Source organism: Salvelinus alpinus, chromosome 22 (genome assembly GCF_045679555.1).
Source record: "Salvelinus alpinus chromosome 22, SLU_Salpinus.1, whole genome shotgun sequence".
Lineage (NCBI taxonomy): Eukaryota > Metazoa > Chordata > Actinopteri > Salmoniformes > Salmonidae > Salvelinus > Salvelinus alpinus.
Genome location: NC_092107.1, coordinates 12,276,559 through 12,294,356, shown reverse-complemented (window position 1 = coordinate 12,294,356; position 17,798 = coordinate 12,276,559). Strand labels below are relative to the sequence as shown.

General features: G+C 40.7%; 2 protein-coding genes across 2 annotated transcripts; one reads left to right on the top strand and one right to left on the bottom strand.

Moving 5' to 3' along the window:
* Positions 1–5,671: 5,671 nt before the first annotated feature.
* Positions 5,672–9,906, top strand: LOC139549025 (T-cell surface glycoprotein CD3 epsilon chain-like). Its single transcript, XM_071359076.1, has 4 exons — positions 5,672–5,934; positions 7,915–8,052; positions 8,278–8,333; positions 8,636–9,906. The coding sequence occupies exons 1-4, from the start codon at positions 5,859–5,861 to the stop codon at positions 8,690–8,692; spliced, it is 327 nt and encodes a 108-aa protein (XP_071215177.1). The 5' UTR covers positions 5,672–5,858; the 3' UTR covers positions 8,693–9,906.
* A 2,199-nt stretch (positions 9,907–12,105) lies between these two features.
* On the bottom strand, positions 12,106–17,190 carry LOC139549024 (T-cell surface glycoprotein CD3 delta chain-like). Its single transcript, XM_071359075.1, has 7 exons — positions 17,071–17,190; positions 16,650–16,726; positions 16,396–16,416; positions 13,325–13,504; positions 13,028–13,168; positions 12,723–12,790; positions 12,106–12,590 (listed from the first exon to the last, which is right to left on the bottom strand). The coding sequence occupies exons 2-7, from the start codon at positions 16,699–16,701 to the stop codon at positions 12,531–12,533; spliced, it is 522 nt and encodes a 173-aa protein (XP_071215176.1). The 5' UTR covers positions 16,702–16,726; positions 17,071–17,190; the 3' UTR covers positions 12,106–12,530.
* Positions 17,191–17,798: the final 608 nt, after the last annotated feature.

The window sequence follows — 17,798 nt, the reverse complement described above, 5'->3', positions numbered from 1 at the left end:
CTCGCCACTGCCTTCATCGTTTCGAAGCCCTCCCACCGGGGACCTTTTCCAGGCAGAGTCATAACATTTACTCCATTCTTATGAAGTTGAGGTTGACAAATCTTCTTGTCCATCCTGTTAAGACACTACATTATTCGGATTCCACCCACTAGGCACACACTAGTTGAATCAACTGTAACGTTGTTTGAACCAAAGTGGAATTAACATCTCTGTCCAGTGGGCATTTTTACTGTCATTCCATTCCAAGACTGCATTTCTGGTGCTATTCATGGATTTTGTTCACTGTTGAGTTAATCCTATAGCACTTCTCCTCATATCTCCTCTCATCAATGATAGGTTACTTGTAAATGCATTGAGACCAGACCATAGTAAAAAAAAATAAGGTTTTTGTTCCCCATACAGTGCATTTGGAAAGTAGTCAGATCTCTTGACCATTTACACATTTTGTTACATTACAGCCTAATTCTAAAATGTATTGAATAGTTTCCCCCCCTCATCAATCTAAACACAATACCCCATAATGACAAAGCAAAAACAGGTTTTTATAATTTTTTGCATATGTATTAAAAATCCCAAACTGAAATATCAGATTTACATACAGTAGAAGTCGGAAGTTTACATACAATTAGGTTGGAGTCATAAAAACAATTTTTTCAACCATTCCACAAATTTCTTGTTAACAAACTATAGTTTTGGCAAGTCGGTTAGGACATCTACTTTGTGCATGACACAAGTCATTTTTCCAACAATTGTTTACAGACAGATTATTTCATTTATTATTCACTGTATCACAATTCCACTGGGTCAGAAGTTTACATACACTAAGTTGACTGTGCCTTTAAACGATGCAAGTTTCTGTTTGAAAAAGCTAGCCTTTACTTTCCTAACTGCCTGTGTATAATGGTTCCTAACTTCCCTGAAAAGTTGCATATCGCGGGGGCTGTTCGATGCTAATGGAGAACGCCACAGGATGTTTTTGTGCTGGTCAAGTGCAGTCAGGTCTGGAGTGAACCAAGGGCTATATCTGATCCTGGTTATACATTTTTTGAATGGGGCATGATTATTTAAGATGATGAGGGAAGCACTTTTAAAGAATAACCAGGCATCCTCTACTCCTTCCAGGATACACGGGCCAGGTCGATTAGAAAGACCTGCTCGCTGAAGTGTTTTAGGGAGAGTTTAAATGATGAGGGGTGGTCATTTGACCGCAGACCCATTACGGACGCAGGCAATGAGGCAGTGATCGTTGAGATCCTGGTTGAAGACAGCAGAGGTGTATTTGGAGGGCAGGTTGGTTAGGATTATATGTTTAGAGGAAAAAGGGGAAGGCCTGCAAGCCGAAGAACACAATCCCAACCGTGAAGCACGGGGGTGGCAGCATCATGTTGTGGGGGTGCTTTGCTGCAGGAGGGACTGGTGCACTTCACAAAATAGATGGCATCATGAGGCAGGAAAATTATGTGGATATATTGAAGCAACATCTCAAGACATCAGTCAGGAAGTTAAAGCTTGGTCGCAAATGGGTCTTCCAATTGGACAATGACCCCAAGCATACTTACAAAGTTGTGGCAAAATGGCTCAAGGACAACAAAGTCAAGGTATTGGAGTTGCCATCACAAAGACCTGACCTCAATCCTATAGAAAATCTGTGGGCAGAACTGAAAAAGCGTGTGCAAGGAGGCCTACAAACCTGACTCAGTCACACCAACTCTGTCAGGAGGAATGGGCCAGAATTCACCCAACTTATTGTGGGAAGCTTGTGGAAAGCTACCCGAAACATTTGACTCAAGTTAAATAATTTAAAGGCAATGCTACCAAATACTAATTGAGTGTACAGTGGGGAGAACAAGTATTTGATACACTGCCGATTTTGCAGGTTTTCCTACTTAACAAAGCATGTAGAATTTTTATCATAGGTACACTTCAACTGTGAGAGACGGAATCTAACACAAAAATCCAGAAAATCACATTGTATGATTTGTAAGTAATTAATTTGCATTTTATTGCATGACATAAGTATTTGATACATCAGAAAAGCATAACTTAATATTTGGTACAGAAACCTTTGTTTGCAATTACAGAGATCATACGTTTCCTGTAGTTCTTGACCAGGTTTGCACACACTGCAGCAGGGATTTTGGCCCACTCCTCCATACAGACCTTCTCCAGATCCTTCAGGTTTCAGGGCTGTCGCTGGGCAATACGGACTTTCAGCTCCCTCCAAAGATTTTCTAATGGGTTCAGGTCTGGAGACTGGCTAGGCCACTCCAGGACCTTGAGATGCTTCTTACCAGTTGCCCTGGCTGTGTGTTTCGGGTCGTTGTCATGCTGGAAGACCCAGCCACGACCCATCTTCAATGCTCTTACTGAGGGAAGGAGGTTGTTGGCCAAGATCTCGCGATACATGGCCCCATCCATCCTCCCCTCAATACGGTGCAGTCGTCCTGTCCCCTTTGCAGAAAAGCATCCCCAAAGAATGATGTTTCCACCTCCATGCTTCACGGTTGGGATGGTGTTCTTGGGGTTGTACTCATCCTTCTTCTTCCTCCAAACACGGCAAGTGGAGTTTAGACCAAAAAGCTCTATTTTTGTCTCATCAGACCACATGACCTTCTCCCATTCCTCCTCTGGATCATCCAGATGGTCATTAGCAAACTTCAGACGGGCCTGGACATGTGCTGGCTTGAGCAGGGGGACCTTGCGTGCGCTGCAGGATTTTAATCCATGACGGCGTAGTGTGTTACTAATGGTTTTCTTTGAGAGCAGGGGCTCTCTTCAGGTCATTGACCAGGTCCTGCCATGTAGTTCTGTGCTGATCCCTCACCTGCCTCATGATCATTGATGCCCCACGAGGTGAGATCTTGCATGGAGCCCCAGACCGAGGGTGATTGACCGTCATCTTGAACTTCTTCCATTTTATAATAATTGCGCCAACAGTTGTTTCCTTCTCACCAAGCTGCTTGCCTATTGTCCTGTAGCCTATACCAGCCTTGTGCAGGTCTAGAATTTTATCCCTGATGTCCTTACACAGCTCTCTGGTCTTGGCCATTGTGGAGAGGTTGGAGTCTGTTTGATTGAATGTGTGGACAGGTGTCTTTTATACAGGTAACGAGTTCAAACAGGTGCAGTTAATACAGGTAATGAGTGGAGAACAGGAGGGCTTCTTAAAGAAAGGTCTGTGGGAGACGGAATTCTTACTGGTTGGTAGGTGATCAAATACTTATGTCATGCAATAAAATGCAAATTAATTACTTAAAAATCATACAATGTGATTTTCTGGATTTTTGTTTTAGATTCCGTCTCTCACAGTTGAAGTGTACCTATGATAAAAAATGACAGACCTCTACATGCTTTGTAAGTAGGAAAACCTGCAATATCGGCAGTGTATCAAATACTTGTTCTCCCCACTGTATGTAAACTTCTGACCCACTGGGAATGTGATGAAAGAAATGAAAGCTGAAATAAATCAATCTCTCTACTATTATTCTGACATTTCACATTCTCAAAATAAAGTGGTGATCCTAACTGACCTAAGACAGGGAATTTTTACTAGGATTACATTTCAGGAATTGTGAAAAACTGAGTTTAAATGTCTTTGGCTAAGGTGTATGTAAACTTCCGATTTCAACTGTAAGTATTCAGACCATTTACTCAGTACATTGTTGAAGTACCTTTGGCAGTGATTACAGCCTTCGAGTCTTCTTGGGTTTCACCTGTATTTGGGGAGTTTCTCCCATTCTTCACTGCAGATCCTCTCAAGCTCTTTCAGGTTGGTTGGGGATCATTGCTGCACAGGTATTTTCAGGTCTCTCCAGAGATGTTCAATCGGGTTCAAGTCCTGGCTCTGGCTGGGCCACTCAAGGACATACAAAGACTTGTCACGAAGCCACTCCTGCGTTGTTTTGGCTGTGGGTTGTTGTCCTGTTGGAAGGTGAACCTTTGCCCCAGCCTGAGGTCCTGGGTGCTCTGGAACAGGTTTTCATCAAGGATCTCTCTGTACTTTTCTCCATTCATCTTTCCCTCGATCCTGACTAGTCTTCCAGTCCCTGCCGCTGAAAACATCCCCACAGCATGATGCTGCCACCACCATGCTTCACTGTAGGGATGGTGCCAGGTTTTCTCCAGATGTGACACTTGGCATTCAGGCCAAAGAGTTCAGTCTTGGTTTCATCAGACTAATGATCTGAGAGTCCTTAGGTGCCTTTTGGCAAACTCCAAGTGGGCTGTCATGTGCCTCTTACTGTGGAGTGGCTTCCGTCTGGCCACTCTACCATAAAGGCCTGATTGGTGGAGTGCTGCAGAGATGGTTGTCCTTCTGAAAGGTTCTCCCACAGAGAAACTCTGGAGCTCTGTCAGAGTGACCATCAGGTTCTTGGTCACCTCCCTGACCAAGGCCCTTCTCACCCCGATTGCTCAGTTTGGCTGGGCAGCCATCTCTAGGAATAGTTTTGGTGGTTCCAAACTTCTTCCATTTAAGAATGATGGAGGCCACTGTGTTCTTGGGGACCTTCAATGCTGCAGAATGTTTTTGGTACCCTTCCCCAGATCTGTGCCTCGACACAATCCTGTCTCTTTGACCTCAGGGCTTGGTTTTTGCTCTGACATGCACTGTCAACTGTCAATTTACCACAGGTGGACTCCAAACAAGTTGTAGAAACATCTCAAGGATGACCAATGGAGACAGGATGCACCTGAGCTCAATTTCATGTCTCATAGCAAAGGGTCCAAGGTAGTTTTTTAAAATGTTATACATTTGCAAACATTTCTAAAAACCTGTTTTTACTTTGTCATTGTGAGGATTTGTGTGTAGATTGATGAGATAATATGTTTTTAATATTTCTTTTAGAATAAGGCTGTGAAACGTAACAAAATGTGGAAAAAGTCAAGGGGTCTAAATAGTTTCCGAATGCACTGTAGACCCACTATGATGCCAACCTATAGTCTCCACATCCTCATCATACCTTCCTATCCCTTTAACTGGCATTCGTTGCAAACGTTTGGAATATAATGCTGACATTTGAAATAGTAATGAATATGCCCTATATTTAATGTTTTGATGGACTCCTGGTACGGTTTACATTGTTACTAGCTATGCAGCTAAAATAAGTCTGTTATTACCAAATCACCAACCAAGTAACCAACTTTTGTGCCAATACAATTCTGTATAGGCTATAGGTCATGCATGGCATTTATTTATTTATTTCACAAATCAAAGCTAGAGTAACGGAATTGTCAAATAACAAATAATTAGGAAGTTCACTGACTGAATCCAGCAGGGGGCATAACTGTCCTATGGTGTGGCCTCGATATTAAGTTGGCATACCCCTGTTCCCAATTCCTTCTTTATGGTACATACTGTATTTCTCATTATATATGTATACATATATAAATATATTTGGTCAAAATGTTCGCTATTACTACACATAAAAAAACATAAAAAACACCTTCAAAAACACAATACAGTAAATGTGATTTGAAGTTAGATCAAATAATGAATATGCTGTTCAATTTTTAAAATTATTTTAATCATTTCGTTAACTACTAAATTACTATATTTCTATATTCAGTGTAAAGCCTATGGAACGATGTGTGTAACAGCAGAACAATCAAAACCTCATCTTGAAAAAATGTCTTCCTGTTAGATAGATAGAGAGAGAGAGAGAGAGAGAGAGAGAGGCAGAGAGAGAAAGAGAGAGAGAGAGGCAACGAGAGAGCGGGCTTTGAGAGAACTATTGACTTTTCTAAACACAACATTTTCAGACTATATTCACATAAGTACTGTAGATCTCCAGCACTTAAATTCAGACAGAATACAATAATCAAAATACACTTGACTTACCTTGAGAGACAGAGAAGACATGAACAGAGTTAACGTGAGTGGTGCGCTCATCTTCTTCATGGTCGCCATCACTGCTGTGCAGGGACAAAAATCAGGTTGAGATGGTTTCTATGGTTTCTTTGTTCAAATCAGTTGTCCTATATTTACATGTATTACAATGTAGAGATTGATTGTATTAAATAAAAAAATATATGGTTTAGTTATATATTGAAAGTATTTACGGTTCTTCTCAATAGTGTACAAGCAATTCTGGGATCTGTGTTGAAACGTATCCATAGCAGAACATCAATGATCAAATGCTCAAATAGATTTACAGAACTTCTGATCATTTTATTGCCTTAGTACCTGGCTTGCATATCTTACACCACCTTTTGCAAAACTTTAAATACAAATGTCCTCAGTGAATACTAAACTCACTGTCAAGTGTTCAGTTCAAGAATATGAACACATTGTTTTCATCAGAAGATAAATGTTTCCCGTAATCAGTAACTACTACTGCACAAAAGTCTCACATCAGTGTCATACCATGTACAATATATGGAAAGATCTAGGCAATGGGGACTGTGTAATTGTTATGATTTTTCACAATATTGCAGACAATGAAGTTGGGTTACTTTTACGTAACCTTGGGTTACTCCTAAGTCATCATAGCCACATTGTGTCCTTCCATTATAGAGCTTTGCTTTAATGTGGATTTAGGCCTTGTCACGCCCTGACCTTAGAGAGCCTTTTTATTCTTTATTTTGGTTAGGTCAGGGTGTGACTAGGGTGGGTACTCTAGTTTTGTATTTCTATGTTGGCCTGGTATGGTTCCCAATCAGAGGCAGCTGTCTATCGTTGTCTCTGATTGGGGATCATATTTAGGCAGCCTTTTCCCACCTGTTGTTTGTGGGATCTTGTTTTTGTGTAGTGCCTGTTAACACTGCAATTGTGTCACGGTTCGTTTGTGTTCTGGATTTGTTTTGGGGGGTTTCATTGATTAAAACATGTGGAACTCTATGCGCCTTGGTCCAATCATTCTAACAATCGTGACAGGACTATACATTCATATCAACTATGTTCCTCCATTGTCCTCAACCTTATTTATATTGTGGATTGTGTTTCGGTGCACCAATGAAAAGTCTACAAAACTATAAGCAAACCAACCTTTGTATTGAATACATGGAATTGTATTGTGATGATACCAATGAACGAATCCTGCACACAATGTGCATTTTTTTATCAGGAATAATATTTTGTGTATGAAATTGTTTGGAGAAATATGCGTCAAAGGAGAATAGTTCCCCATAATTCTGCACTTTTGGATAGTTGTACTCAAATGTTTTATCATCATGATTAAGTGACTGCAAAGAAAATCTATTGATCTACTGGGATTTTTTAAAGACAGACTAACTTTCTGTTTTGTCTGCTTGGAGTCAAGAGATATGTATAGTTGTGTATCTTTTTGCAGGCATGTTCTTTTGATAAATGTATTTGCAATTTTGACGGTATAATATAGTTTTGATAAATGTACTGTATATGTGTTGAGAAGGCAACTACAATGACTGTTTTCCAACAGGCCATAGAGTTCTGTGTCTTGTGGACTCTGTTTTGAAAATCGACAGCATTGTTACAAACAACTGCTTGTACGTGATTGAGAAACTGTAATGTTGAATGTCTTGTTTGGTGTCAATTCAATAATTCAATGTTAGTTAAAAAAAAGTTAGCTGTAAAGTAAATACTTTTTCGTATGCATTAAATAAATAAATGTAAAGAGTATCCTTCTTGAGAAGCGTTGTTACTATGACATGTCCCGGGGGTGAATTAAAGAAAAAAGATGACTCATTTACATTAGATAAGAATGATAAAAGCAAAGGAATCATAAATGACATTGTGGAAAATGTTAAAAGACAGTATTACTGCAATTCTTCAACTGTAATTTAACAGTTATACATCAAAGGAAAAGGTAAGAAATGCCCCAAAAATATTTACATTCATTAACACATCTTCTTTTTCCTTCTTCCCTTCATACACCCTTCCCATGTTTTAACTAAATTTGACTACTAACCCGATCTGTATTGTTTTTGGTGTTGCAGTGTGTGAGAACTACGTTGAGCTGGATGCGACTCTGGTTACCGGGGTTATTGTTGGGGACCTGCTGGTGACAGGAGGGGTCATCTTCATTGTGTATAGCTGGGCCCAGAAGAAGTCTGGACCTGCTGCACCCCAAAAACGTAATGCTGTTACCATCTGCTTATCCATCAGCCAACAGTGGCACTTGGTGATAAGGAGCGCTCTCAACTATTTAATTTGACCATACCCAGGACTACTCGACAGCAAAGTATTCACAGATCATAAAAATATCAATTCCCTGTGGCATAGTATTGATCATTTCTTATCGGTACAGCAAAAGTTTATTTATTAATTTTATACTATTTTATATTTGGTTTTGCCCTTAGCGACGTACCGCTCAGCAGGCCGTGGTCCACCAGTGGTGCCAAGTCCTGACTATGAGGTAGGCTGTCGACCACTACCTCTTGTCTATCTCTCCATCTGTATTTTGTGCTTTTATTCCATCCGTATCTCCTACTTATTCTTCATTACACATCTCATGGTTAGCCAATGTCTGTCAGTATTTTAGGGAGATGGTCTAGGCTAGCTATTCACATTACTTCTGGTGAAGATGCATAAAAAAGTGGGGTGTTGCAATGGAAACTGATCTGTGAATCTGACTTAATTAAGTCAGATTCACAGACAAGTTTAACAACAACAAATAGCTACATCAGTCACCTAAAGCCTTTCTTTTCCCCCTGACAGCCCCTTAGCGTGGCAACCCGCAGCAGAGATATCTACGCTACCCACAGGACTGGGTAGACTATCCTCTCACCAGACCACACCTGTTCTCTAGGACCCCTCTGATGCCCTGGACCAGCAGGCCTCAGTTCACCCTGCCATCAGAGGAGGGGAGAAGGCTCTGTAGTGCTTAACATAAACTTAAAGAGCTTCTTATTTTAGCTTGATGTGTGATATTATGATTTAGTTAAAACTGTAGTTTAGAATTACTGTAACTAGCGATAATAGTGATCAACATAGTGTTGCTCTGGAAAATAGAGATATAAAGATAGGAAGATCTTTGTAATGACTTTTAGATGTTTGCTGTACTGAAAAACAACTTGTACATAGCTGTGTAGATCAACTGTTGTAAAATGGTATCAATGCTTGCAGATGCCAAGTTCTTCCTCCTCACAATGTTAATGCTGCCTGTATATACAGTGAGTATACAAAACACCATCCTAATATTGAGTTGAACCCCCTTTTGCACTTAGAACAGCCTCAATTCATTGGGTTATGGACTACAAGGCGTCGAAAGCATTCCACAGGGATGCTGGCCGATGTAGACTCCAATGCTTGCCACAGTAGTGTCAAGTTGGCTGAATGTTCTTTGAGTGTTGGACCATTCTTGATACACACAGGACACTGTTGTCTTGCCCATTCACTCTCTGAATGGCACACACACACAATCCATGTCAAAGCTTAAAAATCCTTCTTTAACCTGTCTCCCTTCAACTATACTGATTGAAATGGATTTAACAAGTGAAGTCAATAAGGGATCATATCATTCACCTGGTCAGTCTATGACATGGAAAGAGCAGGTGTTCTTAACGTTTTGTGCAGCTAGCGTATTAGCACATATACAGTTATATCTTGCATTGATTCTAGCTACTTCATTGTGAGCCACTATGACACAAAGGAAATGTTTGTTTTATGAAGTGTAGTGTCATGCGACTAAAGAGTCTCGCTAGTTTGCGGTTCTTTATCTTCAGTCGGCTCTCATGCCTTAAGCCGCAGATGCCTGCACCCCTTACGCTTACAGTAAATGATGGTGGATGATTGGCCAGGTCTCTCTGTTGCTAATCATGGGGATCTCATCGGAAACATGTCATATATGAGTGTAGGCAGACTTTACTTACCCGCATCAGTGGAAAGTGCCTTCCACTAACTTTGTGTTGCAAGAATGTAGTGGAAATAATGTCTACTGGATGTATTTAAAAAAAAAAAAATTTGACAAGAATAAAGACCTTACGACATTCAAGTGTAGGTGTCTATAGTTGCTTCCTACCATTTTGTATCAATGAGTGACTGGATAGATCAATCCAGCCCTGCACAGCTGATTAATCAAATTATGGTCCAGAGTGAAGACCATGAACACACCTGGAACACCTGGAACACTGGAGTGAATGGGATCTGTTAGATCTGATCAACAGTGGTTCATTTGGAGAATTTGAGTGTTGTGTTAAATGTGTCTGTTTGGTTGATTTGTGTGAGTGTGTCTGTCGGTGTGTGTGTGATGTGAGCATGGATATGTGGGTGTTGGTTGTGTACGCTGTGAGCTCTGTGTTGTTTGAGCTCTTCCGTTTGATCTCCTCTCTAAGCTCCGTTAGGAAACCGCACTTTGTAGACTAGCAGAAGTAAATCCCCATAACCACACTCGAGAAGCATCTCATATATCATGTGCTCTGTTCCATTAGAATATCTGACACATTCAGGCTTCCTGTAGAGCAAACCCTCCACTAAAGCTGCTCTCTGTGTGGTAGTAAATAAGTGGAATAGTCAGATCGAACTAAACGACTCACTTAAAGATCTCATAAAAAGTAGGATGAAACCAGAAATAACAAGTCACAATCAGTGAACATATATTTTGTGACCAACTTCCCATTTCATTTGCATTTCATTATTTATGATATTTGTATTCTTTTCACCAGGTTAGTCTCGTTGAGATTAAAAAACTATTTTCCAAGAGAGACCTGGCCAAAATAGAAGCACACAGAATCCCCCCCCTACACACACACACACACACTTTATTGTCCACCATAGATTTGACCCGAGCCTTAAACTAATTCAAGCACACGAGCTCCTGCAATTTAATGTCCTTTTGTATCTCGTTCCAAGTGGAAGGGCAAGAAAACTGGAATGTTTTTTTTTACCAAACTCTGTACGGGCACAGTCAACAAGATACAGTCCTGTGAGCGTAGCCAATTGTTGTCATTTGTCTGCTGGACAATGTAGGTACACAGGTAAAAAGGGAGCTGTCTCAGTATGGCCTGATCAATGAAGACGTAACCAATGACTAGGTCTCCGACAAGCTAAGGAAGGCCAGCCCACTCTCATATAGAGGGTACAGTGATGAGGGAGAGCTTAGGAATTCATAACAAACCTCCGCTTCCCATGGTACACCTGAATTCACAACAAACCTCCGCTCCCCATGGTACAGCTGAATTCACAACAAACCTCCGCTCCCCATGGTACACCTGAATTCATAACAAACCTCCGCTCCCCATGGTACACCTGAATTCACAACAAACCTCCGCTCCCCATGGTACACCTGAATTCACAACAAACCTCCGCTCCCCATGGTACACCTGAATTCACAACAAACCTCCGCTCCCCATGGTACACCTGAATTCATAACAAACCTCCGCTCCCCATGGTACACCTGAATTCACAACAAACCTCCGCTCCCCATGGTACACCTGAATTCACAACAAACCTCCGCTCCCCATGGTACACCTGAATTCACAACAAACCTCCGCTCCCCATGGTATACCTGAATTCACAACAAACCTCCGCTCCCCATGGTACACCTGAATTCATAACAAACCTCCGCTCCCCATGGTACACCTGAATTCACAACAAACCTCCGCTCCCCATGGTACACCTGAATTCATAACAAACCTCCGCTCCCCATGGTACACCTGAATTCACAACAAACCTCCGCTCCCCATGGTACACCTGAATTCATAACAAACCTCCGCTCCCCATGGTACACCTGAATTCATAACAAACCTCCGCTCCCCATGGTACACCTGAATTCATAACAAACCTCCGCTCCCCATGGTACACCTGAATTCATAACAAACCTCCGCTCCCCATGGTACACCTGAATTCATAACAAACCTCCGCTCCCCATGGTACACCTGAATTCATAACAAACCTCCGCTCCCCATGGTACACCTGAATTCACAACAAACCTCCGCTCCCCATGGTACACCTGAATTCATAACAAACCTCCGCTCCCCATGGTACACCTGAATTCATAACAAACCTCCGCTCCCCATGGTACACCTGAATTCATAACAAACCTCCGCTCCCCATGGTACACCTGAATTCACAACAAATACAAATACAAGGAAAATGTATATATGTCTATATACAGTAATATTAACCTTATGAGGCCTCATGCCAAACAAATTCTCAATAAAAAAATTGGGGAAATCAACAAACATGTGTGAAGTTGGACAAATACAGTTTATGGTACCAAAAGGAAATCTTAGTTCGTGCAAAGCAGTAGATCAAACTAAACAAAACAACAGAGCAAACAGTCAATGACTCTGTACATCAAATGGACAGTTGAGGGACTTGTCATGGAAATTGTGGACCTGAGTTCTGCCTTCACTCAATGCATTACAACAATTATTTTGTGGTTTGTAAAAGTAATGTAGCACTGAGCACATTTTATTTGTAGAACAATGTGTGGTCATACGCACAACCTTAAAAAAACATAGGTGCTGGGCTGATAAAGAATACTAGTAAAGAACAAGATGGCCCGCACAACATTGAAGCTCACAATTCACCTCTTTATTGACTATGTTTCAATCCGAAACGGATCTTCGAACGGAGCTTAAAGAGTATGCTTTACATTTTATTTTTATCTTTATCTCCTTTCTGGCAGAGTGCTGTACTCAGATTTGTCCATGCGCCTTTTATTCAGGGGCTGTGAGAAAGAAAGAAAGAAAGAAAGTCAGACAGACACAAATGGATCAACCCATCGCTATAACTTAATGAGTTGGACTAGTTATTTTGTTCATGTCAAGATCGTGGCTCAAAGAAGCCAGGAAACACCTACCTGATAGTTGCCAATGGGGTCTTCGTTTGCACTCGCCTCATTGTTGATGAGCCCCATTTTGCTAGATGCTAGGCGTGAAAGACAGAAATGAAATATTGCATTACATTATTGATTATGGTCTTCATGTGTATTATTTTTGAATGTTTACTGTAAAACATTTCATTTTTAAGAATATCTCAATCAAAAGTGTTCACTTCTGACTTTTCTCAATTTTATGCACAACATACAAAGTAGGGCGTCGTCAGGTATCATTCAAATTTCAAGTTCACATATCCTATGTTTTTCTCCTTTGTGTGGTCACTCACTTTTCTTGCCGGTGATCCGTGTTGCTTTGGGCTGTGAGGCGATGCTGTAGACAGCTACTCCAATCAGGACAGTGGCCACCAGGTCTCCCACAATCATCCCAACAGCCGCAGTTGTATCCAGCTCGATGCAGTTATCACAGGCTGGGAACACACACACACACACATGCATGCCACACATACACACACACATACGTTATAATGATATGTGTTATAATGGCATACACACAAAAGAAACATTGACTTATATTATTGTGCCGTATAATTATACATTGAGAGAAATGTCAGTACAGTACTTACACCGAAATTTCACATAGATTTTGGCCTGGACATCGTCTTTCTCGCATACATACTCATTTGTGTTCTCATCCTTGTATTCCAATGTTTTAGTAGTACTATTAGTAGATCGAAATTGGTAACCATCAAGACATGTTACTATGATCTTGTCCGAGGAGGAGTCATCCACTTTTATTTTAAGTTCTAAAGAAATAAACACACCAGCATTAGATAAGATAGATTGATAAGCCCTTTCAGGATATTCATGTTTCTCTCCATCTACTTTTTCCTCATGCTCTGTTTCTGTTATTTAAGCAAATGCATATAGGCAGACATACAGTCAGGTCTATAATTATTGGCACCCTTGATAAAGATAAACAAAAAAGGCTGTATGAAAAAAAGAATACAAATACTGAGCTATACTGTAGGCTCAAATATTTATGATTATTTAATACTAATACAATTGCTCAGAGAAAGAGATTTTATTTAAAAAGTAATACAAAAAAAAGATAAAAAAGAGAAGGGTCAAAATGATTGGCACTCCCTTTTTCAATAATCTAGCACCATCCCCTTGCGAGGATAATTACACACCCTTTTTGTAAAATGTTTTATGCGATTGGCGAGCACATTGGCAGATTAGAGACCTGGCAGCGTGGTGCCAGGACAACAATTTCTCCCTTAACATCAGCAAGAAAAAAGGTGCTGATTCTGAACTATAGGAAACGGAGGGCCGAGCAAGCCCCCATCCAAATAGATGGGGGTATAGTGGAGCAGGTCGAGAGTTTCAAATTCCTTGGTGTCCACATCATTAAGGAATAATCATGGTCCACACACACCAACAGAGTCGTGAAGAGGGCACAACAACGTCTCTTCCCCCTCTGAAAAGATTCGGCATGGGCCCTCAGATCCTAAAAAAGTTTGATAATTGAGAGCATTTTGACGGGCTGCATCACGGCTTGGTATGGCAACTGTTTGCATCTGACCACAAAGCGCTACAGAGGGTAGTGCGTACGGCCCAGTACATCACTGGGGCCGAGCTTCCTGCCATCCAGGACCTCTGTATCAGGCGGTGTCAGAGGAAGGCCCTAAAAATTCTCAAAGACTCCAGTCACCCTAGTCATAGCTAATTCTCTCTGCTACCGCACGGCAAGCGGTACCAATGGACCAAGTCTGGAACCAACAGGACCCTGAACAGCTTTACCCCTAAGGCATAAGACAGCTAAAAACACTGAACAAAAATATAAACGCAACATTTAAAGTGTTGGTCCCATGTTTAATGGGCTGTAATAAAAGATCCCAGAAATGTTCCATACACACAAGCTTATTTATCTCAAATGTTGTGCACATCCCTGTTAGTGAGCATTTCTCATTTGCCAAGATAATCCATCCACCTGACAGGTGTGGCATATCATGAAGCCGATTCAACAGCATGATCATAACACAGGTGCACCTTTTGTTGGGGTCAGTAAAAGGCCACTCTAAAATGTTAAGTTTTGTCACACAACATAATGCCACAGATGTCTCAAGTTCTGAGGGAGCGAGCAATTGGCATGCTGACCACCAGAGCTGTTGTCAGAGAATTTAATGTTTATTTCTCTACCATAAGCCACCTCCAACAACATTTTAGAGAATTTGTAAGTATTTTGAACCAGCCTCACAACCGCAGACCACGTCTATGGTGTCGTGTGGGCGAGCAGTTTGCTGATGTCAACATTGTGAACAGAGTGCCCCATGGTGGTGGTGGGGTTATGGTATGGGCAGACATAAGCTTCGGACAACGAACACAATTGCATTTTATCAATGACAATTTGAATGTACAGAGATACCATGACTAGATCCTGAGGCCCATTGTCTTGGCATTCATCTGCCGCCATCACCTCATGTTTCAGCATGATAATGCATGGCCCCATGTCGCAAGGATCTTCAACAATTCCTGGAAGCTGAAAACGTCCCAGTTCTTCCATGACCTTCATATTCACCAGACATGTCACCCATTGAAGATATTTGGGATGCTGTGTACGACACGTCGATCCACACTTTTGACTCATCACATGCGCTGCTGTTACTGTTTATTATCTATCCTGTTGCCTAGTCTCTTTATCCCTTCCTATATGTACTTATCTTCCTCAATTACCTCGTACCCCTGCACATGGACTCGGTACTAATACCCTGTATATATAGCCAAGTTATCGTTACTCATGGTGTATTTATTCCTTGTGTTATTATTTCTCTTTCTTTCTCTCTGCATTGTTGGGAACGGCCCGTAAGTAAACATTTCACTGTTAGTCTACACCTGTTGTTTATGAAGCATGTGACAAATACTATTTGATTTGATCTTAGACCATTCCTCCATACAGAATCTTTCCAGATCCTTGATATCCTTCGTCAGCGCTTATGGACTGCCCTCTTCAATTCAAACTACAGGTTTTCAATGGAGTTCAAGTCCAGAGCCGAAGAGGGCCATTGCAAAATGCTGATTCTTTGTGGATTTTGATTAGTGCTTGGTTTTATGGTCCTGCTAGGAGATCCTGGCAGAAGCAACCACGTTTTTGTCTACAATGTCCTGATACTTGACCAGGGCCAAAGGACCAGTAGAAGCAAAATAGCCCCATAACATCAAAAAGATCCACCGCCATATTTTACAGTATTTTACAGTAGGTATGAGATACTTTTCTGCATATGCTTCTGTTTTTCAACACCAAACCCACCACTGATGTCCGTGGCCGAAGAGCTCAATTTTCGTGTAATCTGACCATAGCACCGGTTTCCAATCCAAGTGCCAACGTCATGTATCAAACTCCAGGCGATGCTATGGTCAGATATTTTTTTCTGAGCAATTGCATTAGTATAAATTAACGTAACTTCCCCTTTTTTTGTTGCATATAATATAGCTCAGTTTTTGTATTATTTATTTTATACAGTATTTTTTCCTCATCTCTATCAAGGATGCCAATACTTATGGTGGGTTTTAGTCAGTTCAGTTAGATCGTTTTGAATACTAAATTAAATTAGGAGAAAACCTGATCTATGCCCAGATAATGCTCTAAGATTCATAGTTAGATCGAAACACGACCTGGATTAATCTGGTCACTTACTTGGGACTGTATCTTCAGCTACTGTAAAAAGAATGGGGGAAGCAACAGTTAGGGTCACACTAAATAGATCAGAAAGCATTTGTGACCTTGACATCAGTGATCTTGTACTTTTTAAATGTCATCCAGCTGATTAATCTAGTCAGGAATAATAAAAAAAAAGTGATCAGAAAAATCTGGTGTTGAATAATTTCTGACATAATTTTTTTATGCAGTCTGTCAATGTATATATTTTTTGTAGATATCCCAAAACGTACCAGTCATGGTCCAAATCACCAAAAGATGAGCCAAGAGTATGGTCCACTTCATTCTACTTACTCTTCTCTTGATTCTCCTGGGGAAATTCAACTGGTGTATCATTTCATACACTGCCATTGTAGGAGACACCATTTCTGTCCCTAGTCAGCCATTTTAGTTTTACTCAAACTTCTATTTTGTATCATAATAGAAAGATACATACATCTTTATTTACTGAATTGAGACATGACATATTACCAAAAAAAACACCTTTACACAAATATATTGATTTATTGTTGTTTTGAGTCTCTTGTGTAATTTTACACATACTTAGGCTCCAACAAACCTTTTAAATTGTAAACCTTTCTAATGCCAGTGATGCCAACTCTTTAAGCGTCTCTATCAACTCTTTAGAATAGGAGTTCAACAATAAAAACATACCTTAATATTGAATCCTTCCCCCTGTATGTTTCCAAAAGGTCTTCAAAATGTCACCTTCTCAGTAGGTCTGTCTGTCTCTATGTCTATGAGGAGGAAGTGTGTATGATTGGTTTATCTTCCGTTACACCGGGGGCTGTCTCTATCTGGTACCTCTGTAATTTCTCTGAAATGAGTCTGGGTTGGGTTATGGGTGAGGACACAGCTCAAAATATCTTCAACATGCTGCTTAGCAAGTATTGTCACTTTTGATACAACAATGTCCCAATGTGTAATACCATATTACATATGGGCCTACAGTAAATTACAAAACATTATTTAAATGAGTCTAATGGTTTTAGTATGGAATATGATTTTAGCAAGTAGTAAAACATGATTATGATCATACTCAAATTTCTTTAAGAAAGTTTCGTCCCAATGATTCTGTAGAAAACCTACAATCCCTACTGCTCTGCAAAGGAGCCATGTGAGGAAGACAAAGAGATGATCCCACAACGCAGCTTCCTGCTTGGCTACGGTAGACCACAACACCCTGTAACCTACAACTGGCACCTGGAACACAATCACACTCTCACCCAGTCACGAAGACACAATGCCTCAAACACTACCACCCCTACGTCAACAAAAACAACAATGCACTAACCAAAAGGTAAGACAGAAAACACTTTTCTTGGAAGAATTCCAGTACACAAAATGTTGATTTTGGGGGTCATAACATCGTCTTTCTGTTC

Bases quoted from the DNA above. Each gene is read 5' to 3' on its own strand.
- LOC139549025 (XM_071359076.1), top strand. From the start codon at position 5,859: ATGAACAGAGTTAACGTGAGTGGTGCGCTCATCTTCTTCATGGTCGCC. The intron at 8,053-8,277 runs GTAATGCTGTTA...TTTTGCCCTTAG, and splicing joins ACCTGCTGCACCCCAAAAAC to CGACGTACCGCTCAGCAGGC. The intron at 8,334-8,635 runs GTAGGCTGTCGA...TCCCCCTGACAG, and splicing joins TGCCAAGTCCTGACTATGAG to CCCCTTAGCGTGGCAACCCG.
- LOC139549024 (XM_071359075.1), bottom strand. From the start codon at position 16,701: ATGAAGTGGACCATACTCTTGGCTCATCTTTTGGTGATTTGGACCATG. The intron at 13,505-16,395 runs GTAAGTGACCAG...TTATTTCTTTAG, and splicing joins AGCTGAAGATACAGTCCCAA to AACTTAAAATAAAAGTGGAT. The intron at 12,591-12,722 runs GTAGGTGTTTCC...TCTTTCTCACAG, and splicing joins ACCCCATTGGCAACTATCAG to CCCCTGAATAAAAGGCGCAT.